General features: G+C 37.5%; 1 protein-coding gene across 1 annotated transcript in view; it reads right to left on the minus strand.

The window, feature by feature from the left end:
- Window positions 1–27395, minus strand: part of GABBR2 (gamma-aminobutyric acid type B receptor subunit 2) — a 487844-nt gene that overhangs the window by 143857 nt on the left and 316592 nt on the right. The window contains exons 10-12 of the mRNA XM_037381548.1: window positions 26397–26547; window positions 25771–25903; window positions 12763–12870 (exon numbers count right to left, since the gene is read on the minus strand). Of these exons, the coding sequence (XP_037237445.1) occupies window positions 12763–12870; window positions 25771–25903; window positions 26397–26547 (392 nt within the window). The remainder of the gene's footprint in view (window positions 1–12762; window positions 12871–25770; window positions 25904–26396; window positions 26548–27395) is intronic.

Below are 27395 nucleotides of genomic sequence, written 5' to 3' on the forward strand. Positions count from 1 at the left end.
GGATTTAGATGAAATGTAGACCCTCAACCCAAATTTCTTTTTCTCCCTCTTAAATGGCTAGATAAATTATTTTATTGGCATATTTCAGTTGGTCTTTCTTTTTCAACGGATGGGGTTTATTTTACTAAAGTTGGCTGTTTAACCATTGTATGTCTAACCTCTCTCAGTAGCCAATGGGCAGAAACAGGAGCCTTTAAAGGACAATTCATTCCACATATCTTGGGCACAATTTAGGATCAGAGAAATTAGTGTTCTGAAATATTCCCCTCCCTTTGCTCCCCGACCAGAGAGGTGTTAATAAACAATTTACTTCATCTAAAAATATGCATTTGAGAAATTTAAAGCTATGTGAAAAGAATCTGCCAGAAATGTTTCTTTCTGCTCTACTGAACCATAAAAGTTCCTTGTAAAAAACCCATAACATCAGTAACGATGCCTTATCTTTCTCATGAAAATAGGGAACGTTTTACCAGGGACAGGTAAAGCATGTGACAGCTAGCCCACTGCCTTCCAAATTGGTACCAATTATATTGACATTGCAAGTTGGGTTGAGTAAGATGCAGATTTGCCAACACTCAGTAATGTTAATCAAAGTGGTACAGTAATGCCAGAAGCAAAAGAGTAAAAGGATACTATCAAAAGCAGTAATACTGATAATCCACTCACTAACAGGGTCAAAAGAAATCTCATATTAACACGTCCTATTCAGAATCACATCGCTAACTGCCCTTTCCTGCTTGTGTGCATCTTCTATTTGTACCTGACCCTGCACTACTGTAGGTCAATATTGGTATTTTAGTTCACATATAAGTTTGGTAACCTTTTTGGGGGGGCGGGTAATTATTAGAACAAATCAAAGCAGAAATGCAGCTAACAGTGGAGCTCTTCCTTGGATACCTCTTGGAGCATTTTTTCCTGTGTTACATTGTGAATGGCCCTTTTCTGGACAGAAGGGGAGAGGCGCGTAACAGCAGCTGTCACTGGCAGCAGGTGTTATTAATCCCTTACGTCCACCAGACAGCCAGAAGGAAGGCAAGCAAAAGAAAAGCCCATGAGATAATCTGAGGAAGCGGTCTGCACATGCTGCCAGTGCTGCATGCAGGGCGAGCGGGCTGACGGCGGGGCTCCTGAGGCTGCCCCATGGAGCCATCGCCACCACGGTCTGTCCCTGGCAAAGCCACAGCAGTAATGCAGCTCTGCAGCAGCACTCTTCACCAAAATGCTAGCATTTCGTAACGAGGTGTTGCGATTCAATTATTTTTCACTTCTGACAGTGATTAGCAGAACGTCCTAACATAAACTTGTTCTGAGAAATGCCATTGGTGTGTCACTAGCAGCATCTCTAAGAGGCTTGCTGATCTCCACCCTCCCCCCACAGAAAGCCCAGCTTTCCCCCTGCCCGGCCATCACTCCCACACACCAGCAGTCCTTAATTCAGTACATCCACTCCTTGGGAAACACCAGATGCACTGAAGGAGTCTTGACTCAGATCTTGTGAATCCAACAATTTCTGTGTCTGACAGAAGAAAGTCATGAGCAACGGAGGCTCCTTACAATCAAATATAATATTCTTCTTTCAGAGGAAGATCCTTGCTTTTCCCCTTTTTATCTTCCTTCTAGCATACAGTAGATCAGCCTTGGGAGAAATGCAGGGTAGCTAATAAAATCCATTTTTTGTGAGTGCTGCTGACTCCTTGCTGAAGCCAAGCTCTCATACAGCAGCATCTGTGAGTAATATTTTCTACCATCTGTGATTGGATAGGTGAATCTGTCTCATCCTGGCAGATCTGCCCACTGTTATAAATGCCATTGCTACCAGTCTGGACTATATATCTGGATATGAAGCTATCTGTCCTCAAAACAAATTCACTCAGAACAGAAACTGGTAGGCCATTTTCTTCTCAGAACATCGCTGTATGAGCAAATCAAATTTTTTCTGAAAACTTGTGACCATGAAGACAAGTTTAAGATCAAAGTCCTTACCTTTTATAGACCTTGCAGTTTGATCATAGGAGATATAAAATCTGTCTGAAGTTCTGGGATGAAGTTTCTGCTCATGAAAACCTTGGGGATTTTCTAGAATTATCACAGGCTGTACCACCTGCCACAGCAACTTCAGCTGTCCATGTGGTTATTATTTCACAGACTTTTTGTGCAGCTTTTTTCATTTGCTTCCATTGTGCCCTGCAGGACGCTATCCTCCACCTGTTTATGGGATCATGTGGCAATTTGGCAAAAAACAGTAATTCAACATTCGGCTTCCTCTTTGTAGTTTGGGCAAAGGAAAACTTTGTTATTTCTTGCCTTATTAGAAACCAACTCTGCAAATGTGTATGACAGGGACCTTAAAGCTGAGCTCCATTCTAAACCATGAACAAGGAGACTTACGTAAAGGCTTACTCTCTTCTCCAGGATGCAACATTAGCTTTGTACTCTCTGAGTTCCACAAAGAGCTTTTCTGCATGGATCAAATAGTTAATTTCCTCTTGTCTTTTTTTTTTTTTTTTTTTTTTTCAGAGTTAGTTTCTTTGCTATCAGGAACTTTACCTCCCTTTTTCAGAATAAAATATCTTTAAATTTAAAGGAAGATCTGTTGGTAAATATTGGTGGTTTGTTTATTTGTTTGGGGTTTTTATTAATTGCATTCATAGAAGCATAGCAAGGCTGGGAGTATTTTTATTTTGTTATAGGTTTTCAGATACATTTTCTTTTCCTTGAAAATTTAGGGTTTTTTCTGTTTAAGAAGGCAATTCTGGTTTCTCTTAGGTAGATCAACCCTTTCTAGTCTAGCTGACAGATCTGTCCCTTGCCTCTGGCACTAGCTGGATAAACACTTAATGCTATTCAGTAACTTTTTTTTCAGTTGTCTCTTCCCTGACTCCTGGAATGGAATCTGTAGAGAGAAACCCTCTTTAAAGGATCCCTCTGTGGAGCTTCCTAGACCTTATTCCATTAAATGAACAGCACTGACAGCAATTACTGAAGCTCTCAGAAATCTGAAACCCAATCTTCCTCTCCTTGGTACATACAGAAATCATGCTGATAGAAGTCCTCCCTCTGAACTGAAGGGGAAAGTGAGAAAATAACAGAGTTTGGGGGGAAAAAAATTATAAAGTCTGCAAAGCTGCAAAAAGGGACCATACAACCACTCCTAAACTTGCCTTCAGGATAGTGTCTCTGTTGCATAAACTAACCTTCCATTTCTCACAGTACGATTACTAGATACCTTAGGGCTGCTCCCCTATGTTTAGTGGGTCGGCACAAGTGGGATGGCGCTGTGAGGCTGGTGATGCAGTCAGTAGTAGATAGGTGAACTTTGCCATACATGGGCTGATGGAGATATCTATCTTTGAGTTATTAAAGCCATTAATATTTTAGAGATCTATTCTGTAATACACTCTTAATTTCTATTGTGTAACAGAATGAGAAAAAAGAAGTATTGAAAACACATTATCCATTGTTTCCAATAGCTCTACAATGGTCTTTTTGAACAGCTATTATGAGTATTTCCTATAATAGGTTCTATGATTAGTATTGGGAACACTTCACACTGCAATTACGTTAGTTTTAATGAGTGAATGCTAACACTTTAAAAGCGTATTTTGCAGTAGCAAGGTTTTTTGACCAGGAAGTCACTGGCAGTAAATAGCTAAGCTTAAGACATTTTACTTTTTCAGAGGTATTTTGATTAATTTGATGAAAGATTTGTATATCTACTTATAAACTTAAAAATAAATGTTTTCTGTGAGGATTTGCTGTGACCCCCTTCAGTCTAATAACTTGATGATTTTTACTGCTTTCCAGGATAGTGGAATGCATGGTACTACTGATAATAATGGACAATCGGAAATGATCAAAAAGCTTGTTTTTGAGAATTAAATAGCTACAGTCACTAGCCTGCTAAAGCGCTTATTTCTAGAACGTGTCTTCTTTTCTGACTCATGCTTAGGATAATTTCAGAGCAACTTTGGCCAAACTGACCCTCTCAATAACTGCACTGCAAATGTGGATGTGTTGAATCTATGCCGTGCTGCCAGGAGAAGCTATCTGATTAGAAGACATCTTGCCTCTCTTCCAATTCATGTAAAAGAAAGGGGGAACATCCTAGGGGGATGCTCTCTAGGGGTGATAGAAGATAAAAATTTTACACAGGTTAGAGAAGGAGAGGTATTCAGTGACAAATTAAAAAAAAAATAAAAATCTTCATCTTTGAAAGCCTGAGCTTTGGCTACAGTTAGTTATGGCTACAATGCATTAGAGAATTGGAGAGAGGATTGTTTTACTAACATTGCTGATCCAACCATAAGGAGCATGCAGAATGATATAACATGGCTAGTTTCACAAAACTCTTGAAAGGACAAAAATAAAAAAAACATTGTAGTCTTAAAAACCAAATGGCACTAAAGAAATTTGACTTCACAGCATTAGAACCAACCATTCTTGCTATACAATGTTTTGGAGGGCAGTTTCAGCTGGGATAGAGTTAACTTTCTTCTTAGTAGCTGGTACAGTGCTGTGTTTTGGATTTGGTGTGAGAACAATGTTGATAGCACACTGATGGTTTTAGTTGTTGCTGGGTCATGTTTACACTAAGTCAAGGACTTACGAATTTCTCAAGCCCTGCCAGCAAGAACGCTGGAGGGGGACAAGAAATCGGGAGGGGACACAGCCAGGTCAGCTGACTTGAACCAGCCACCAGCCAAAGAGGCATTCCACACCATGGGATGTCATGCTTGGTATGTAAACTGGGAGGGTGGGGGGGTGGGGGGTGTTGGCTGGGGCCTGGGGATCGTTGCTCAGGGACTGCCTGGCCATCGGTCAGTGCATGGTGAGCAGCTGTACTGTGCATCACTTGTTTTCTTTCCTCCCTTCCCTTTGGATTTCCTTCCTCTCCCACTCTCCTTCCTTTGCATTATAACTGTTGTTGTTGTCATTATTATTGCTCTTTATTTTTTATTTTCTGTCAATTATTAAATTGTTCTTATCTCAACCCTCAAGTTTTACATTCCTTTCTGATTCTCCTACTTGTCCCTCTGAGTGAGGGGGGACTGAGCGAGCGGCTGTGTGGTGCTTAGTTGCCGGCTGGGTTTAAACTATGACAACTTTCTTAGAAACAAACCTCAACATTCTGTTCACTTCTGGAACTACCATAAGTAAAGCAAGATATGCTGTCATGAGAGAGCTGCATATCCCATCAACACAGCAGGTCAAATTCACCTTTGAGAGAAATGCATCTGCTGAGCCCAAGATTGCACGGCGGTAAGTGTGGAGGAATTTCTACCACGGCTGTGAATGCTCATCTTTAGGGTTAAAAGGGATCCCAATCTTCGGGAAAAAAGTGCACAAAGGATTTGAATGGTCTGGAATAAATGTTCTGATTTTGTTTGAGATAACATTAAAATACCTAGAATTTAATATTTTCTTTAATGAACAATTCTGTGGGAAAGCATACTACATTGTTACCAAATAGCTGGGGACATCAATGCACTTGATTACATTTACAATCCAATTTCAAGCTATTCAGGAATAAATTGCTTCATACTGTATAGCGACATGTTCTTTATTTCTCTGTCATCCATTAGTCTCATAATACATAGAAATTATGGTTGTAGTGCTGTTTATGAGCAGTTACATTTCACACAGAGTTTTCATTGTTTTCATTGCTACTGAGGTTTAGCCTTATCAAACTGTACCATGCAGAAATTTACATACATAAATTACTCCAAAAGCAGATTTTTCTCCTAGATGTACAGTTCATTAGCTCAACTTCTTTCTGTGACAGAAGCTTGAGATTTAGCTCCCCGATCCATATTTATATGAATGTAAATTTTAGAAATGTGATTCCTATTGTTCCCCGGCTGGCATTTTGGCTGATCAGCTTTTATGACAAACAGGATGCTTATTTTACATCTAAATATGGATTCTAGGATTACACTGACTATTTTCAAAGCTTTGGACTTAAAATTTATAGTTACAGCTATTTGAGTAAAAAAAAAAATAATCAGATAATTTGGTTTCCACTTGTGTTGCTTTAGGAAGTACTATATCTGTATATTAATAACCCATGAAGCTATACCTGAATAATTTATGCTGCACTGTAAGTATCATGGATTACTTGGTCCAGTGGTAAATATTCATAAGGAAAAAAAAAATCCCAAACAAGCAAATTTCAAACCACTGTCTTGCTTACTCTCAAAGACTGAACAGTAACACAGAACATTTCTTTAGGTATCCATGTGCTGGTTCATTTGCAGGAGATGGTCCCTTATAGATTGTTTTACTGCTGGTATGGTTACCCAAAGCAAATTTTTGGACCTTGACACATCTCCTTTTCAGACTTATGGTCTCTAATATATACTTAATGAAATACAGGTGCATGCTATGTATGTATGGGAAATCCAGCATATAGCTTTTTGTTATACACACAAAAAGCTCTAGCTAGATTGAAATAAATGTCCCGGGAAAGTGTAAATATTTACAATCTGAAAACTGACCTCGAAAAATATTTTCTAGCAGTAGTTACAGAAAACACTGATTAGGTAATAAGATCTACATTCACACTAATACAGAACTACATCTATAAAGGCATTTAAGTGAGCAAATAATATATGGCCTGTGAGGTTCTGACCTAATCCCTCTGTCAATATAATCTGGAAAACTTTGCCTTGTTTATCTTTAAATTATTGAGATAATGAGTATCTCTTTTAAAACCTCTTTAGGACTTCTGTGAGAAAGATTATAGATTCTAATAAATTTTAAATTCCATAGATGGCTTGAAAAACCTATAGAAAAGTTTACAACTAGAGATTACACTCATCCTATAAACTTTCTCACAGAGGGATGGGGATAGAATAAACAGACAAGTTGTGAGGAGAAGGCAGCAGCACATAAACTTTTAAGTGTGTGGCATCCAACTGCCTTTTCCTCTCTGTTTTTTTTCCCCAGGGCACTCTGTGCAGTTGCAGGTACTGACAGCTTCCCTGCAGCTGGTACCACGGGGTGAGAGCACACAGCCAGCCACTGCCCACCCCGACTGGAGGGGTCAGAACTGGGGGCTGCTTGGAGCAACCCGTGTGTCCTGCTGCCCAGAAAGATATGGATGGTGTCTTACCCCTTCCAGCCTTCCATGCATTTCTGTCTATGGACCATTAAGTATAGAAATTGAGGTGGGTTGGCCATTTGTGTTAAAAAATGGAGTGGGAAGGCAACAAGCTAAAAAGTTTGAGAATTCTTGCTCTGCTTCACTCAGGTAGTAAATTTGCTTCTCAAAAACCATGTTCAGAGAGACTTCTAAAGCATAACACATAATTCTGGCAATTAATTGTTTTTCTTCATGTCGTCTCTTAACTATCTTATACATGAGATCACCTTTCCCAAAACTCCTACTACCTTTTTCATTATGTATTTTTTTCCAGTTTAAGGGAAAAAGACTGCAACAGAAGACTGCCCCTTTTATTACACAGCCCTATTGCCTGCCCAGAGCACTCACTGTGTCTGCTACATGACACTGGCATCCTGTAGAAAACTAAGGCTGCACTTAATAATGCATGCAGAGGAACAAATGTACATTGTAGAGATCCTAGCAAGCCGTAGGTTTTCAATGATTGATTTTTTAGCCACAACATAAGCCTTTTAACATTTTCATGAGCCCATTCTTTTTAAACAAAATGAAAGAGAAATAATTTACAGTGAGGTTCACACACCAGCAAAAGGAACCTTTAGATTTTTGCACACCTCATAAGCTTGAGCTAAAAGAATAACTAGTAGCTATCACAAGCTGTACAACAGCATAGCAGGAAGACAAGGAACAGAGTTCGCTTTTAGGTTTTACAGATACATAGTAATATTAAAAACAACAGGGAAACTCTAAAATCCTGTGTTCAGTTTTTATGCTCTGCCCAAACTTCTGTGGCAACCATTCCGGCCACACCTAATTACAACTTTTTCTTGCCTCTTATTCCTTTCCCACTCCTATGTTTCTTTCCCAGTCTATGTCACTACTTCTCAGGTCTCCCATCCTGCCTCTAAATTTCAATCTTAATCTAATTTTAAAGCAGATCTAGTCCCTCAGCTAGAGTTTGGCACTTGAATCCCAAACTCAGGCTCTGTGTTCCACTATACTCAGCTTTCTTGACCACTTCTTACCGTCCTCCTTGCCCCATTCAACTCTTTCCTGGCTTTCAATGTTATTTCACGTGTCAGAATTTTAATCCAAATTCAGTCTCCCTCCTCAACTCCTTCTCCCAGTCTATAATCCCAGGCTCTTCCCCATTCTTTTTATCTGGACAGGCTCCCGTTTCCTCCAAAGCCCTTAGCAGCGAACCTGATTTCTCATTCTCAGCCTCTTCCCTGCTCCCAGCCTCTGTGCCCCATGGTTCCCCTTGCAGTACCAGTCTCCATTCCATCTGCTAGTGTCACCAAAGCAGTCTGTGCAATCTCTTACCCATCTTTGCAACGCATGAAGACCATAGCTCTCTTCAGAAGTCTTTTAAGGATTTAGTAGGCTGAATGCAAGATTAGTTTGCCAGACTGCAGCCTGACAGACATAGCTAAGTCAGGCTGGACTGGTAAGTCATTTTTCTCTGTTGTGGTTGGTTGTAGCTTTCTAACCCTGGATAGTACCAGTATCTTTTCTCAGTACTTGTTAAGCTTTTTAAACCTTTAATATCTGAGAACTCTGCAGTCACACAGTAAATTTAAGAACAGAGAAAAGCTTATGAAATATCATCAAGTAGAATAATACCGGCAAAGCCGTAGCAAAACAAGTCTTAAGAAAAGATGCTGTTAAACATCCTTTGTGCAATTATATTCTATATTTACCTTGCAATAATATTGTCAACGTAAAAACATATGCCACCAGAAATCTACAGTGGTAGCAATAACTAAGTACATTGATAATATTTTCGGTGAAAATTAAACATAAATCATCCCTCCCCTGATGTCACAGTTAAAGGATTAACTACAAATAGACAGAGCTAGAATGTACTATGGTAAAGGTAAGACAAGCTTATCACAGCAATGGCAACTGAGAACTATGGTACTTTCAAATACTAACTGCAACATGCAGCACTGTGACGCAGATCATCGTGTTTTATTGTGTCCACCTACAAATGGTCAAATACTTGTTTTTGAAGGAACAGAATATATAAAGCTTATGGAATCTTTAAATATCACTGCTTTGGATTTTTTATGGTGGTATTTGTCAAAAGTGAATGGTCTTTATTTGGCATACTGGAGTTGTGCAGGGGCAGTCACTACGCAGGACTGCTTTAATGCCCCCTAAAACCTGACCATGCAGTTCCCATCAAAAAAGACAGCTTCACAACCTTCTAAACTTTACCACAAAGACTGGCTTCTTCAGATGGTTCAGCTAGCTAAAGCTTCCCCAGGCCACTACAGGCTCTCTTGCCACTGATACTCTCTTCTCCCTCTTTTACCCACTGGCAGTCCTCCTGCTGGCAAGGAAAACATAAAAACTTTGCCGTCCTCTGAGCAGAAGACATTCTGCAGCCCAAAATCAACAGAAAGATGTATCAGAATTACACCTCAATTATAAGTGTTACAGTTATTTTTGATACTAATTCCATTCTACTTTCCATTATCTCTACTAACCTCTTAAAAACTCAAAATTAATTTATTTTTCCCTACTGATTTATCATTTCCATCTGACAAAAATTGATTCCCTTGCATCCCTCTGTTTCAGATCCAGCTAAAATGAATACATTTAAAATTTGCTTCCTTTGAGCTCTAGCAAGATCAAAGATGGTAACAGAGCTCTGGGAATCTTGCAAAATGTCTCAGTTAGCAGCCTGATAGAAGAAGGAGTATATTCTGAATTTTATTGTTTATTTTTTTGCAATAACAAAGGAGTAGATGTATAAATGGGTGAAAAAAGAAGAGATTTTTGAGAGCTTTATAAACAGAAGTAAATAAAAATCTTCAGCTAATTCAAGATACTCTAAATCATTTAGTTACACTCTCCACTGAGCTAAAATGGAGCTATAGTGTATTATTATTTAAAATTCTATATATTTTCTCACAATGAGACACAAATCTACTCATCTCTTCACAAAGATAAGTGTCCAGTAAAAGTCTAGAAGCAATTTTGCCCTATCTGATGAATATAAATAGATTCACTCACCATATTCTTCTCTCCCTTACTTAATACCCACTTCCATGAAATGAATGAACCAGTATTTTCAAAAGCCACACAGACATTATTCCACTCTGTGAAGAAATTTTTCTGTTTGGAAAATTTTCCTGATTAAAATATTCAGGACGACAGGCATAAATATCAGATTTTACTGTCATACTTATATACAGGTGGAAACCGAAGCGATCCCAATTAATAGGCTCCATAGTACTTAAATAATTTTGGAATTTTGTACTCCTTGTATTGAAACTGCTGTGTGTCATGTCACGTGCTGTCATGGCACAGCTAATTCAAGAAACATGAATGTGCTTTTTCACACAGGACTACCTTTATTTATCAGTTAGTTATTGTTTGTGAAAATTTCTGTTGCTTATGCTTCCATAGATACAAAATACTTTGTAAACTACATCTGCTGAAAATGGAAATATCCTTGTAAGACATAAGTAAAGAATGCCATGTTTTTCAATCAACTCTTAAAAATGCTCTATCCTGGCAAATCAAAGAAAAAGTAGGACTAGTAAACATTTACCCTGTATAGCTAATTTGTTTGCATTAAGAAAATTGTTGCCTTATGATTCATGTTTGTGTTCTGGAGTGGAAAATCCAAATAAAGCAAACCAAGATAATTCTGTGGCTATGATCCTTTAAAGTTTACAGAACAAAATGTGTTATTTTCTGAATTCCAGAATATTGAATAAGATGCTGTAATAGCCTTGATGTTTTCAGTATCACTTACAGTGAAGTAGTTCATAGGTCAGCATCCAGGTGTCTGAAAGTTTATATCCCTTATACTGGTCAGTGCCTTTTAAACTGATGTTAAGTAATTTTTAACAAACAGCTGTGAATAAATAATTGCAATTTGCAGTTGTTGATGAGCCTGTTGAAGAACAGCCACTATACAGACTTTGAGGATTACATTTAACTAAATGACAGTGATATTTAATATCGAGTAGCAACTTGAAGCTCTAAAATGAAATGTTTTCTAAAAAACAATAAAGCAAATACTTGGTGACAGTCCACTGAAGTACCTGCTTATTTCTATTTGGAATAATATGTATTGTAGAAATGATAAAATTCTTAGGATAATAAAGGTTATCAAGTAAATATTTTTGTGTTACCCCACCAGTATGTAACTTCACTAATTTACAAAGATTTTTACCAATATAGCTGAAAATATATTTGCAATGTAAAATTTCATTTTTCAAGAAGGTAAAATACTGACTCAGCTTTGGTTAAAAGTCTTTAATACAGGTAGTGTAAGATACTTTAAAAATATATACTGGACTTTGCTAGCATAAACTGATATATTATGTGGCCACTTTGCACAGGTGCAGAAAGGGTGGTCTCCACTTTCCTCCATCCAAAGACACTATTTCTGGTACATAAATTTCTTACAGTTTTAGTTATTTTTAAGATACTTGTTATTTACTTTTCATTATTTTTTTACATTAAATGATATTTTGGATTTCATTAACACACATTTAAGCAAATCTGGCATGACCAAATAGTAAAGTACTAGGTGGCTATGTAAAGGTGCCAGAGTGCTAGGTCCAGTTCCAGCCATGTCATGTATTTCCTTAATAAACTGAGACATAAATCTTTTTAGAAACTGAGTTAACTCTCTCTGTCTATTTAAATCCAAAACCTTTCCAGGGAAAGGTGTATCTTGTGGTGATAGCATCTCCCTACATGTTGCAACTGTGGAAAAAATAACATAGTACTAACAAAAATAGTAGTAATACAGTTCTTCCATGACTACATATAGAGGGAAACAAACTGAGAAATCTGACAAGGTTTTGGAATATTATTCTACTTATTTTGGGTGTAAATGACTCTTTACCACTTATTAGAATAAATCTATTCAGCTGCCTATAGGAACTGCATTTGGTATTACTTCTCACTATAATAATAGCAATTTTGTTTCTGTTTCATGCACATTTCTCTTACTGTTTTCTCCATCAGATTGATTTCTATTCACCAGCTTTGTCATTTTAGAATAAAACCATCTGATTAAAAGCAAATGAAATGAACAATACAGACATGAATTGTTGTAGTACTCCTAAGCTAAGCCTAATTGTTTATAGAGAAAACGTGCTGAACCAAAAATTCCAGAGACAACTAGCGTGGTTCAATTCCAAGCAGTCTTAAGGTAAACTTACAAAATTTCAATCAAAATTACAAATAGAAAGCTGTATAAACAGCATTTTCCTTTCTTTCCTCCTACAAATCCATGAAAAAATTGTGTGTAATGCCTGCATCCTAAACAGATATATACAGAAAACATTTCATAACAGCTATGAATCTACCAGAAGACCACCTCTGGATGCATAAAAAACATACTGAATAAAAGTGAGGATCTGAACTAACTTTGAAAATTTACAGCCATCTCTACTGTCCACCTCTCATTATAAAGACTGAAGGGCTGATGCTTGACTCCAACTCTTAGAGACTACAAAGGAGACCAAGAAAGCCTCAATATCAAACCATTCAGGATCTTTGAATGTGACACATGAACAGAGTCAGCACAAGTACAGCCACCCAGGTAATGTAGCAAAACTGTTAGAGAGTTGTATTACAGGGCAACAAGAAAAGAGTTTACTTCCCCTCACCTTTTTCTTCATTTTTACATTTTTGAAAATTGCATGAACTCTCCATGTTTTTGCAAACATTGCTCCAAATGCAGTTGTGTATCCCACTGTAAGAATCCATGTTCGGACCTAAAAATATATATATATAAAAAAAGACAAAGCCATTTAATTTTCAGTAGACAATATGGATATCACCATTCCAGCCAACTTTTTTTTCAAGACTTCAAAAAACTATTCAAAGAACTTCACAAAAATGTTGACATTTCAGAATTGCCTAATTCATAGCTTGCTTGCCTTTTTTCTCCTCCCTCCAGCCCCATCTCCAATTATAACAAATCTGGATGCTGAATTAACAATCAATTCCATACATAAAAATACAAGTCTTACAATATTCTGTATTTTTTTCTCACTTTTATTGTGTTCTGTGCAGACACAGGAAGGAACTAGTGGAGGAAACCAAGAGACTGAGACTGTAAAAGTATCCAGGGAGCCAATATTAACAGCAACGTTTTGAACAGAGGAGCAGAGAAGTTATTCAGACTAAATAAGAGGAAACCGTAGTATGTAACGTATGCATCCCTTAATGCAGCCCTTGAGCATGCTGGAAAGATGAGAGAAACTGACCTTAAATTATCATATAGGGGAAAATGGCAAGACAGGAACATAGACTTGGTGGGCAGACCTTTGGGGCAAGACCCGAATCAAAGATAGCACCTGCAATATTGGCCTAAGGAAAAGGAGATGGTGAGCTTACATAGAACGATGAAGTAATGGGACCCTGAGCTGGCCATAGCTTTGGCATAGACCTATCTAGACATTTTCCTCATAGGGAGCTTCCCAGAGAAAAGCAGAGATTTTAAAACTAACAAAGATTTGTCTTTAGAATGAAAATGAGTAGAATGATGATGACTTTTTTTTTTATTATTTTATTTTTTTTAAATAGAAAAACCTTATATTGACCAGGGAGGACAGAACACAAGTTACAAAAGCTTTTTGAGCAATTCCCCACCTGCCCACAGCATCCTTGAAAGTAGGTCCTCGCTTTCAGGCTTGGTTTCAACTAAGCCAGTGACTTTAAGGGTTGCAGGAAGCTCAGTGCGGCCCCTTCTAATTCCTTGGAAGTTTCTCTTTTCATTACCCTGGAGGTTTGGCTGTTTGAAAGCTTTTCTGCCCTGAACAGACCATTTTCTTCCCCAAAAAGGGGCTGAAGACTACAGAGCAGCGCAGGTGGAAAATCATGCAAGAGGTACCACAAGGAGCTGGAAGCCTACAGCTGAATCTGAGAGCCTGAGAAATCACAAGGAGGAGGATCAATGTCCAGCTCCCTCTAGAGATTCCACGTGGACTGGGCTGTCAAAAACGGAGAGTGCACAAAAGACAGCAAAGAAGTAAAAATAAAATGCTTTGTACATTGCAGATGGAAAAAACTGGGGGAGAGAGAACAGCTAAAGACAGGGAAGGCAAAGCTAGAAAAAGGGAAAGGCATCCTTGTTTTGGCCATGTTGGCCATGCATCCTTGGCCTGTAGAGCTGTTTTTTGATATAAAAGCCTGATTTATAGAAACTAGGAAATTCTGAGAAAGGATTTTGAAAAAAAATCTTTAGATGACCTAAAGGCAATGTTGTTCATTGGAAACTGGCTTAGCTTCACATCTGACTTCTGGAGAGTTTGGGATTTTTAATTTGTAACTTAATTTGTAACTTTAGGACATGCATATCGATGAGAAACTAGGCATTGTAGTAAGTTGCAAAACTTGGGATCTAAGATAAATATCAGGAATAATCAAAATGTTCCACTTCCAGATACATGTTATCTAGTTTTTGCCTTTTCAAAAATCTTCAGAATTTTCATTTTTGTATTCAAATAGTGATTCCCCCCCCCCAAAAAAAAAAAAAAATATTGTGTAGAATAGAAATTCTGAATTTTACTAAGCATTAGTGACTGGATATCAAGGCAGAAAAGAAAAAAAATGTATGATTCACTCCAAAAATGTTGATAAAACAGTAAGAGACATAAAATTACTACAGTTCCTTAAAATAAATAAATATGATATGTATCATCAATAATGGTGAATTAGTGAGAAAAGGGTACACACAGAAACAGCAGTTTGGGTCCTGGCAAAGAAGAGTGTATACAAATGGACACCCAAAAACTGTCTGAGAAGGCATATGGCCCAAACTGATAACACTGCACCATGCAGGGGGACACACCTCAAGTGTGGAAGTGTGAACTCCAGAGGTGCTGTCTCACCAGTGTGGGCATTGCCAGGTTGCAGAGATACACACAAGGGTACAAAGCCTACATCTCTTACAGGACAGGTGTGTATAGGGGAACCTGCACCCCCAGAAGAAAGGCTGGGCTGGTAACTCGTGTCCTGTGAGTGGGAGCTCTCTGCATGTAACTCAGCATGTGCATTTATTCAAAAATATTGGGAAAATATACAGGAGACTGTTTAGATATTTGTATGCATATATTAACATTTTATTAGCATCTGATGTTGTGGTTTATCTGTTGCATTTCTGATATTGACCCTGGAACGTATAGTTCACTGATTGCTGGTTAACCTTGATATTAATAAAACCAGTAACCAACTGCAATTAGATTCAAACTGCATGAGTTTTGCCACGTTGTGTCATTCTTGAATGGGATATTGAAAAAGAAATCCATAACCCCCCTGCAAAAAAAAAAAAAAGGTGGAATAGATAGGAATAGATATTTAGGTCAGAAAAGCATTATTTTTAACTCAAATATTTTTTCAAATCTTTGCCCATTAACTATCATCGTACATCATTATGCTAGTAACTTCAGTAAAACCACACGTAGATCAACTATGAGTGATTTAAAAAACATATTTCATGCCAACATGTTCATATTAGCGAGTTACATCTTTTTTGACTTCACATCAGTTGAATCGTGATAACCATATTCAGCATTCAATCGTTTTTGTTGTTATTAATAAGTATTCAGCTCGTTTGTGTACAGTTTAGTGACATATTTGGCAAACAGATACATGGTATTTTCATGTCTCTAATAAGACTGTTTTGTTCTCACTGAAACAGTAATTGCCTCTTGGGAATAGTATTAAATTCAATTATGCTCATAATATGTTTCTAACCTGATATTCAGAAAAAAATATTTCTAGCATGTTTGGTTTAAAAGTTTTTATGTAGTCCTGATCTGGATTGTGCAAATTAGAATAATATAACTATTGGCTATATTGGAAACATTCTAGCTTAAACATACCAGGAAATTTTGTCAAAATGAGATTGCTGTTGCTAAGAATGAGATGGTAAGTTTCAGATGAAAATAAATTTTTAATTTTGAAGAAAATTACCTCAAATTTGTCTCCTATAATTCATTAGTTATACTTAAATTATACTTAAAGCAAAATTAAAAAATTACAAAACAGCAAAAGCCTCTGAAATTCATACATCTGCCCATTTATATCATTAAATGTATTATACCTCCAAAATCTACTCATCTGAAAGAACACAATGAAAATAACTGGAGAGCATGACCATAATGTTATACAATCAATCAGCAATTCTCTTATGCTGGAAATTTTTAACAATGCATTTTGAAAGAAGAAGCTGAGGAGGATCGCCCTCCCCCGAGTACCGACCAAATGAGCAGGTAAGGCACCTCCTTAGAAGACAGGAAACTTGCATTCCAGTCCCTACTCCAAACTAGACACAAAACCTGACAACATTCTTATGCTTCTATAGAAGGGTAACATGCAAAAATAGCTACTGTTTATCTTTTTCTTAAAAGGTTAGATCATTACAAATTTCCTCATGCTTTCATTGAATTTTAGGATATACCTTCAATTATCTGCCTTTATTTCTTGGTTATTTCGGTTTTTTTAATAACATGTTTTAACTAACAGAATATCTCCTACAAATTTTTTTGTTATCCATCATTCAAAGACAACTCACAAGAGTCAAAGGAGATAATATGGCTTGGTATACAACAATCAAGTTTGTCTATGCAGATGCTAAAATGCAGTCTCCTACTTCTTTTTGCTTTATACTTCCTACACCTTTTTTGTTTGGGATGTATTTTTAAAAATACGATGTATGTACATGGAATTTGTGCTTCCTATAAATTACTTGACAGAACCTCTTACAGGTGCATAAATTATGATAAGAGAAAAAGCTAGAAATCACTTATTTAGTGGACAACACAGCTGACAACCACCAAACACTGAAAGTGTGTCTGCAAAGAAACAAACCATTCAGGGTAGTTTTGCAGACTTGGAACAGATATGATTTTTATTTAAAACAAACAAAAATGCACCTTTGTCAAATATTAGTGTTTGAACAAATGTTGTAATGTGTTTAAACAATGTAAGGTCCAGCTAAACAGTCACTGCATTTATGAACAAGATGCTCCTTACATCTTGTAGAAGCATTTATTTTCAACTTCCCTTTGCTGCAAAAAGCCTCTGTTTTAAACTTATCCATAAGGTCCTAAATAGCTTTTATTTTTTTAAGTAAGACTGTTCTTCCATCATAATAATAAGCACCGATAGCTTAACAGCCTTATATAAAGTTAATTCATTTTGAATCATATTTCTTTTCAACCTTGAGAGTATGCTGGCCAGACTACATTTTGAATGCTGCTATTTGATATCTTCACACAAATCTATCTGCATCTTTCCCATCATCTTGTTACGTGAATGGTGAAATGGTTACTATTTATATATCTGTGTAACAGACCCACAAGGTTATTTGATATTACAACTTGTTACTAATAAAAGAAGCCATCTAACAATGAATTAGTAAGGGGAAGTTAGTAAGTTGTGAAAACATTAGAAACATCCGGAACAAAGAATGAAAAGTCTCTCCTTGTTTATATACTCTAAGAATGAAGCTAACAAAGAAAAACACTATTTTGAGTACTGCTAACTTTCAGATAAACTTCAATATTATTTGAATTTATTTCAAATAATTTATTTTAATAAAATCCTATATAAAATTATAAAATAAGGTTATCTTGGGAAATGGGCTGAATTGATGAAAGGTAAAAAGCTTCATTTTTAAAGAAGTTCCATTGTTTTCCCATGTTTGAACATCACTGCATATGCATTCAGAAGGCCATACAGTATTGAGCTGACAATGAACACCTGGGAAGGTATTGAGCTCATGAAAGCAATAATAAAAATTTCAAATGCAGCTGATCAAGAAAGTGATGTATTTTACTCCCCTGTTAAGTTGAAAGAAAAAGAATACCTTCTGAACTGAGTATACTACGTATTCTCTTTTTTTTGTGTTGCAGCTTTAAATTTGCTATACTAATCCAGTTTGCTAATACTAAGCAAACAACAAGATGGGATTAAAGACACAGAATGAAGGATCAAAACTCCCACATATCAACACAAAGAACTTCCATGTGTTGCAAAAAGAGCTACAAACTTCTTATCACCTCTCCAAGTTACTTTTTTTTTTAATAACAGTTCTTTGAATAGAATAATGAAACAGCTTGTTTTTTTAGCAATGTCTTCTTTAGTTAGAAAAACATTTAGATTATGTTCCTGCAGAGGAGTCACTCAGATTTAAGAATCCTGAAAACCTAATTTTTACAATCTCAAGACCTTAATTTTAATGGTTTCTTTTAAATAAAAACATTCAAATCTTTCTTTCATAGGACTTGACAGCTGAGACACTCCCCAGCTTAGTTTATGAGACTCAGCTTGATTCATTTTGGGAATATCAATAATTATCCCATTTTGCAAACGTACCAGGTTGGAAGCTGCAGTACCCACAGGACTAGGTTGCAGCTGAACTTTAGTGCTGAGCAGCTTGGTGGCATCTTAAAAGTGACAAACGTGAGAATACACCATGCTGTGGGTTTAGCCCTGGAGAGTATAATTGTCTTTAAGCAGACAAATCTGTTGATTTCTGTGGACTACTCATGAGCTGAAAATTAAGCACCTTCTATTTTCCTGGCAAACTGGGGACATAAAGGATAATTACGATGAACAAAAATGTGTGCTCTCAACAAGTTACCATTGAGGCTTGACCCTGCTTCTATGAACCATGGCAAAATCCCCAGTGTGAGCACAGGCAGGCCACAAAGAATGAGTTCATCTATTTGAATTTTACTTTTCTCTTCTATATAAAACATTTTTTTACACGAATTCACAACTTTTAACTCATTCTTTAGAATCTGTGTGGCACTGACACGGTTCTTGTAAAACATAAGTGGCAATAACATTAGAGAATTTAATCCTGCTGTTTTCACATAAATTAAGTACAGTGGTTCTTCACATGCTGTGAGATCTCCTGTAGTGATTTCCTAATATATTTCAGACCATTTTTCAGAATTAATACATGAGTAGTGTAAAAGATATTACAATTGCTCCTGATTCTATAAGGAGGCTTGAAAATCTAGCTGTTGTCTTACTGAAGGAGAGACAAAATGTTCTAAAAATATTACCTTAATAAATCTCTGGCAAGGTTGTCATGTATTTGCTTCAGCATACGAAATAATTTTGTTTCAAGGATCTATTCAGCCTTGTAACTTTTGTTTTTGCTTTACCCCCCCTCCCCCCCAAAAAAAAAGTCATTTACTAAAATAGAAGCTGATCAGGCTCATGTTAAACTCAGTAATAGAATTGCCTTTGAATTAAATAGGAGTGAAATCCGCCTCAGACTGAACGATAGTGAGGACAGTTATGAAACTGATTATACAGAAAAGGGAGATTAAAATTAACAGCTAAACAATTAAGTAGGAAATAAACTAAAGAATACATGCAAAATTAAAAGGCCAGACTAAAGACACAAACAAAGGCTACAGTTTCCAGAGACAAAGAAATGGATTAGAGGTCCAAATCCTTCTGCAGTTCAGTAGAAACTGAGTGTCTATCTGTTGCTTTTTTCATTCTTGGCCAAAATTAAACAGTTTGAGGAAAAGTATCAGGCAAATATAAAGCCCCAAGAGGGGAGAAAACCCCAAAATCTATGGCAATGCCTAATGAGCATAAAGAGTATGAATAAGGAGTACATACATCATCAACTACTAACCAAATATCAAGGCTAGATGCTATTTGGTAGCACAGGGTCTAGTCCAAGTAGCTGTTGCCCAAAGTACACCAAGACAGCCACAGCTTCCAGGTGGCACTGCCCAGACATTTTCCTTTCAGTCAGCTTCCCCCAAAATGGTTAAACAGAGAAAACTCAAAGTGACAAGGCAAGACAAAGCAGGAATAAATAAATAGATAGAAGGTTCATACATCTTCTGCTCCCTGTTTACCAGTTAAAGCAAGTCCCTACTTCCAGAGCTGCTCTCGGCCAGCTCCATGACTTTCAGAGCTTTAGCAAATTACTCAGGATTTGCCTCACCCTGCAGCCTGCCCCCATTCCTAGAAAACTGTTCCATAACCTCTCACACCTGGTTTTCCTCCCTGCTCCTCACTGCAGTCTCTCAGTCTCTGTTGGATGTGGTTTTCACCATGTCCCTCCACTCTTACACCACCCTGCAATCCTCAACTTGCACAGTTTCAGGGTTTCCCAAGAAAAGGTGCAATGTAGACCACGGAATTCCACCCTGCCTAGCTGTTCTCTCAGCAGGGCAGACATAAGACTATGAAAAATCAGTAAAAAAGAACAAAACCTGCCTTTCACATTGCTACAAGATGCAGAGTCAAAAGTGTCCATGATCCATAACTATTAGCTGAAAAACCCTAAGCGCTTCTGAAGATCTGGAGACATTTAAAGGTCCCATTTTAAAGTACACTTTTAAGAAGGTAAGGTCTATAACATCTAGTGTTGCCATGAATGTACATGTTCTCAGGATGTCTGGTTGAGAGAAACACAAAGTCCAGTAGTCACACACTGCAGTAGGTAACTGGACTTTATCACTGGTATCTCTCCCCTTTCCCTCTCTCTTTCTGTATCTCCACCCCACCCTGCTGTTTGGTTCCTTCATTCCATACAAAGCCTGTTTCCAAATGCCTGCATCATAGCTGAGAGCAACCGACTGAAATCTGAAGACCTGGGCACAACCTGGGATGGATGAGGGCACCGTTGAACACCACAGGTGTGCAAAAACTTTCACACGCTGTTTACTTGATCCAAGGCAAAACACTGACAGGGCTAAGTGAGATCACCAGGAATCACAGAATACCTGCCTGGTTTTGGCAATTCATCTCAATCATTCTAATTAATGACATAAGATAAAGCATGCTTAATTTTTGTGTCTGTGTAAATTACAAGACTTAGATCCTCTTATCTGTGATATAACAACTATGCAGAACTCTGGAGTGCAAAGGAGACTGGTAGACAATTGCTATCTCCAGAAAACATATCTCCCAGAACAGTGTGATTCCTATACTGAACTATTCCAAACAGATCATTTGCCATCATTGCAATCACCCAGTGCAGCATACTCCCTAGGAGAAAGTGCTGCTACACATCAGGACTACCAGGACACAAAAGCAGAGCTGTTCAGTCTACCACTATCTAATACAACAGACCTTCCTGGTTGGAAACTACGGGCATTTTGCTGCAACCTGGAGTACCTAAACCCATCTTCTTTTCAGCCCCTACCTAACCAGTTATATCCAGAGAATATGGACATAATTTTATTTACCTGCTTGAGGGACATGCGTAACAGAGGAGGCTGTGCTCCTCCTTAGGGCCTTCGTAGCCTTTCATCAGTAGCAGTTCCAACTTGTGAAGACAGTACTCGTCTTAAATGTAAAGTGTGAAATTCTCAGTAGAATGTATTACAGCAGTCTAAATGTTATGATCATATCTAATATTCTCTCTATTTTAAGTATCTCTATTTAGTATGTCAGCTTAAACTCTATTCATAGGATGTATCACTGGCATTGCTAATTTTGAGTCTCTGTCTCCATATAATAAATGCTTCCATTTATTTTTCCACTTGTTTGCATTTTTCCAGTTGGCATCACATCTTGTTTCACACCCGTACTTCTACCTTCTTTTTTGCTATGATACCATGGTAATTCTGAGATTAAAAACAAAGATAGATCATTCTCATTCTTTCTCTCTCCCTCATATCTGAAGCACTTTCTACTTTGGCATACATATGCATTTAATGAAATATTGTATTGCTTCTCCTTTTTCTGTAGAACCAAAAAAGTTGCTATTAAGTAGGCCATGATCTAATGGTTCTGTAATACACTGACCACTTTACCAGGATTCACTGCTTTGGAAGTTTCAATTCCATGTAATTGGAGTTTTATAATATGACAACTCATACTGATTTATATACTAAATCCTCCTACAACCAGTACTTTACAGAGTGGGAAATGGTGGTACAACTTATCAAAGAAATCCTTTAAAATTGTCAAGTGTTACTGGGCTAATTTTGGATGATGTTTCAATGTCCTTGAAATATTACAGCATAATACATATGCCATAAGTAGATGTAGGTTGTAGAAAAGTCAAAAAGACCAGCAATTCCAATGCACTTCACCCTCTAAACACTGTGTTGTAGAGGAATGAAGCTGGGTTACTTAACATTGATAATATACAGCTGTGGGCTGGCTTCAGGGGCGGTGGGTTGGCCGATGTAGACAAGGTGCAGCTGTGGTGGGTTCTGTTAAGGGGTTGGGCAGCCAATGAAGAGGGAGCAGCCAGGGAAGAGAGAGGAGGAAGAAGCAGAGAGAAGAGAGAGGGTGAGCGTGTGCCCTGGGTGAGGAGAGACCAGGAGGCAGCAGAGGGACTGGCATGAAGAGTGTGTTGGTATGTGGTGGTAAAAGACCTTGTTGCAGCTGGCTAGCTTGGAGAGTGCTGCAATACTGTGCTATAGAGGAAGCACACACAATAGATTTGGAATGTAATAGCTACAATTTAGACACCATTTTTCCTGAATTTTGTGGGTGGACACAGGAATATTTAAGGACCTCCTATAAGTGTTGTCAAAAAACCCCAGAATATTAAATAGATATCATATGTAACATACCTAATTACATAAAGTTGCTATTGTATACATACTGCTACTCAGGTGAGATCTAATAGCTTCTGAAATACAGAAGACAAAGAGGGTGATTACTTGGCTTAGAGAGGGGATAACACTAATGACAGCTTTTTAGGTTTTTCATGCGCTTATAAAAACTGAATCAAAATTTTTACTCCCCCCCCCCCCCCCCCAAAAAAAAAAAAAAAAAAAAATCTCTCCCTTCACTGACATGACTTTTCTCCATGCCTGGGGTGTAGTTGTTACACCCACAAGTTTTTGTCTCCATGGGTTCTTATGATCACCCTCCATTGTAGCTGGTTCTCTTAAAGACTAAGCCACAGTCTTAACTAAAATGGGAATTTTTAACTAATCTTTAATATTGCTAGAATGGGTAATCAAAACCATGCATTTCCAGTTAAATGGATGATCAAGAGAGATTTATGTTGGTCTGATCCTATAAGAACCTGTATCTGTAAGTAGTCCTTATGAAACCACTAAGCATATTGCCTATATGAAAATACAGATGTTCATGACGCGGGGCAGAACATATATGCTGTATCCAGCGCTAGTAGATGTTTTGGGGAGAAAGGAGGAGACGCAGAAGAGCTGCTGAACAGAAGAATGGATTTGTGTCCCATATTTATGAATCCCCCAGCATTAATTCAGTTTTCTAGATATAAGGAAAGTGCATTGCCACAGTCAATAGTGGCCATGTAAAGATGATTCTAAGAGAAGCATAAGCTATCCCACAGACAAAATTATAAATGGAGGAAGAAATTTTGTAAGAATTGTTTTAATAAGCAGAAGGCTAGATAGGTTGCTTCTGAAGGGTTTCTTGCACCTATGAGTGTAATACTAATTGCTGAGAGAGCTGGGATTCCTAAGTTAAATCAGTAGCCGTGCACAGGAAAGCACAATTAGAAATGTTTCTGCTCTGAACTGAACCTGGAAAGCCTAGACTGGGGAGAAATCTCCCAGACTCTGCTCTATTGGTATAAAATGTAAGTATGCTAAAAAAAAAAATCAATCACTGTTCAAGGCATGTGGTGATAGTTCTTAATCAAAGTTGGCTTTAAGAACACAATGTTCTCCCCCACCCCTTTCTTTTAGTGGTCAATTAAGTCAGGTAGTTATCTTACTCGAGTGCCCATCTAGAACTTTCCCTCTTCGGCAGACAGACTTAACGTAATGTGACAAATGTGACAAATTGGAAAAAAAGAAGAGACATGTAAGATAAGACAGAACAAAACAGCCCTCACTTAAATTTTGTTGCATTTAGAATATGAGAGTAGTAGTTACATTTTCAGAAACAAATTAGGGAAAAATCAGCAGAGATGTTCTCGCTCAGAGGCACAGGATTTTGAATGTTGGTTCATTTTTCAGAGTTAAGACTGAGCTGTTTCGCATTTAAAGGAGGACTTAAATGTACTTTTATATAGCTAAATCTGGATGGAAACCTGTTCCCCAGAACAACTCTGTGCTGGTGAGTACCTCTGGTTCCTACTTTCTTTCCTTCTGTTCAGCTGTACTTGGCTGCTTCAAGAAACGGGTTGTAGCCTAGTCATACAATGGCCCACAGCCTGGCAGTGCAGTCAGGGGCTCTGAACACAAGGCCCTCCAGGCTGAGCAGACAGCAGGACCTAAAATTTGCTACTCCTGCCACCAGATTCTTCTGCAACAGAGGGTAAGAAAAGAATAGGGATTGACATCAACAACTGACTTCCTAATGACACTTCTGCTCCATTAGAAGCTGTTTCACAAAAAAGGGCATAATTGCTGGATAAAAAATGGATGTTGGCATCTTCCACTTCCTATTGGCTCCTATGTATTCAGAGTTACAGTCTGGGAGAGGTGAACAGGATCATCCTTCTACAGCCTTTGAGGCACTTCTTTCTACTAGCTATATAGAGGATTTGCACTCTAGCTGTTGGAAGACTGGATATTCTCTCCTTCTTTCTTTTGCTGCTAACATTTAGGTGTCTAAAATACAGCTGTGTCCAGGCCCAACTAAGGAAGCTAAGACTGTGCACAGAAAATCTTGTATTTTCACCCATACTTTGTCTAGTGCATCTTGGCATGTATTAAAGACATCTCTAGTGCTTTGAAATGGTATAACTGAACATGTCACATGATGTTTCACTTCTGTAATGGCTCTAGTCAGTATGGAGGATTTCAGTTGAAATATTGGGATATATCTGCACGAACTAGCTTTAGGCATCCAACTTTCATGCTTTGAATTATTCTCTGGAAGTAAAGTTTCTCTCTCTCCAGTGATGACAGCAGAAATTCAAACTCCTAAAAAAAGATGATGTGAACTGCAACTTTTTAGAGACTTCAAGAAGGATCAAAACCACAGTAAGGATAACTCCTGAGCAAGTCTGATATTCTTAGACAATGGGCAAAGCACAGTCTTGAATTTTTTTGAGAAAATATTTGATAAATTTAAATGTTGTTTGTATTGGTTTTGGAAGGAATATACTTGCAGTGAAGTTCTTTCCCTTTCTTTGAAATGGCCTCTGTCAGTCAGGCTGCATACTACAGTGAGCAATTAAGACATTACAAGTTTCTGCATGGACATATTTAATTTGGTTTGAGTTGCTTGTTTTGCTTCAACTAGAATATATTCTACATGGATCTAGGCTTGTGTGAGTTTATAGCGTAGTCTGGAAATAATACTAGAAGTCTTTGGAGATTCAGCCAAAAGGATTGAGTAAAAACATTTGGACAAGCAGCAGTCATGAAGTCTAAAATAATAAAAAAATCTACAAAGAAAACATAGTAGCTTCACAGATATTATTAATCATCATGCTATGAACATAACCTTTAATAAATCAACTTAATTTATATAATTTCAAAACAAGAAAGCATATCTACTCTTTTAGTGTGAGACCAAATCCCCAATGTACCTGAAGCTTTCATTAATAATCATACAGTTTTGTGCATGTTTTAGAATTTGGTCCCAGAAAACATTTCAGGAAAGGACTAAAAGAATCAGTGATTAAATGGAATGAGACATCCAACTACTGAACTTTTCTGTTTACATTTCTTGCAGAGCTTCCTGTAAGACTATCTTCAACTAGAATATATGGAATTACTTACTGTGCAAAGTGTCTCAAATGTCTTTTCGGAGACAAAGGATCCATCAAGACCAAAAAGAAAAATAGATGCATAAGAAAGCATCCCTCCAAGGATAATAAGGTTGTTCATGTAGGGACTGGACATCTTTATTAGTCTATAGACAAAAGGTGATAGTGCATTAAAGAGGAAGTGATTACTTCTAGGTTATTAAAGCAATAAAGAAGAGCTTTTTGTAATCAGGCAAACAGATAACCCTTCTTGTAGAACTCCATGCAATCTATAGGCATGCACACTATTTGATATTTTATAAAGTCTAGCATTGTTTCAGGTTTTTTGAATGTTTAGTATAAAGATCTCCTATTTTACTGATGGATTAATTAGGTAGTTAATGTTAATTGCAGACAGTCAAACATAAATAAAAAAATTACACTTTCCAGACAGTATAAAAGAACTTGTCTTAACAGACAGACAATCTGTTTCAGTGTGAATATATTACACAGTCATTTCAATTAAATAGTTCTAAAATATAATCTTTCCAGTTTTAACATTTTCCTTATATATGTACACACATATATATGAGACAGACTCTATAAACATGGTATTTAAATATGAAAGAAGTAGTGACAGATGTAACATGAGTGTCTTACTTCTGATTTCTGTTTTTGATGTTAAAGAACAAGAAAGCACTGGCCATTATCATTCCTAGGATGGTGAGGGCAGAGAGGATGCTGTAGAGAGGCAGGGAGATCTTGCGTAGCTCCTCTTGGATAATTGTTTTGTCCTTTGGAGGCTCAAGGCCTAGAATTACAAGAAGAAAAAAAGGCTTAAAGTTCAGCCAGATGTAAATTTTCTATAAGAAGATTTGTCTCTCCTAAGTACTATACCTCAGTTTAGCAATTTTGAACCACATCAGTAGCTGATGAAATCATTGACTTGGACAGACATATGTTAGTCACATTGATTGATAAGAAGGTTTGCATTTCTGGAGCAGGTAAGCATCCTCTTTGGAAAAAAACCCCACAAACCTACAGCAAAACCCTAATGCAGAACCCTGTAAAATATATGCTAACTATCCTCATTTTAAAGTGTAAATAAACACTAAAATGCGTACTATGACTGTAAATTTTACCAGGAAGCTATATTTCCCTGAAACAAGTGACAGACCAATGAGCAGAAAACAGAAAGCATTGTTCTCTGCACATTCTGATTATTATCAGGGCAAATTCAAACTGCCTGTCTAGATACCTACCACAGCTGGAGACCAGCTTTGGTGTGGCAACACTGGGGCAGGGACTGACAGCTCTGAGGGGCTGAAATAGGATCCTGGGCTGTGGGCAGGGTGAGAGAAGTCTCAGGAGGTACAGGAGGTTGAGGGCTGTTGGTGCCATCAGGATTCTACAGTATGGAACAATATGGAAAAATGAACAGCAAAGGTTTTATGGGGACAGACCCACTTTACAAATCCCTGCAGATGTGGACTTCAAAGCCTGAACCTAAAAACTCTGTTTAAAGCCATGTGCTTGATCGACAGCCAGCTCCCACTAATTAAAGGCTTCTCAGTTTAATGAGAAAGATTACTTTCCGACAACTGTAATAAAGCTCTGCATCCCCTACTTCCTACACTCCATTTTACCTGCGTACTAAAT

This window comes from Falco rusticolus, chromosome 3 (assembly GCF_015220075.1).
Source record: "Falco rusticolus isolate bFalRus1 chromosome 3, bFalRus1.pri, whole genome shotgun sequence".
NCBI lineage: Eukaryota > Metazoa > Chordata > Aves > Falconiformes > Falconidae > Falco > Falco rusticolus.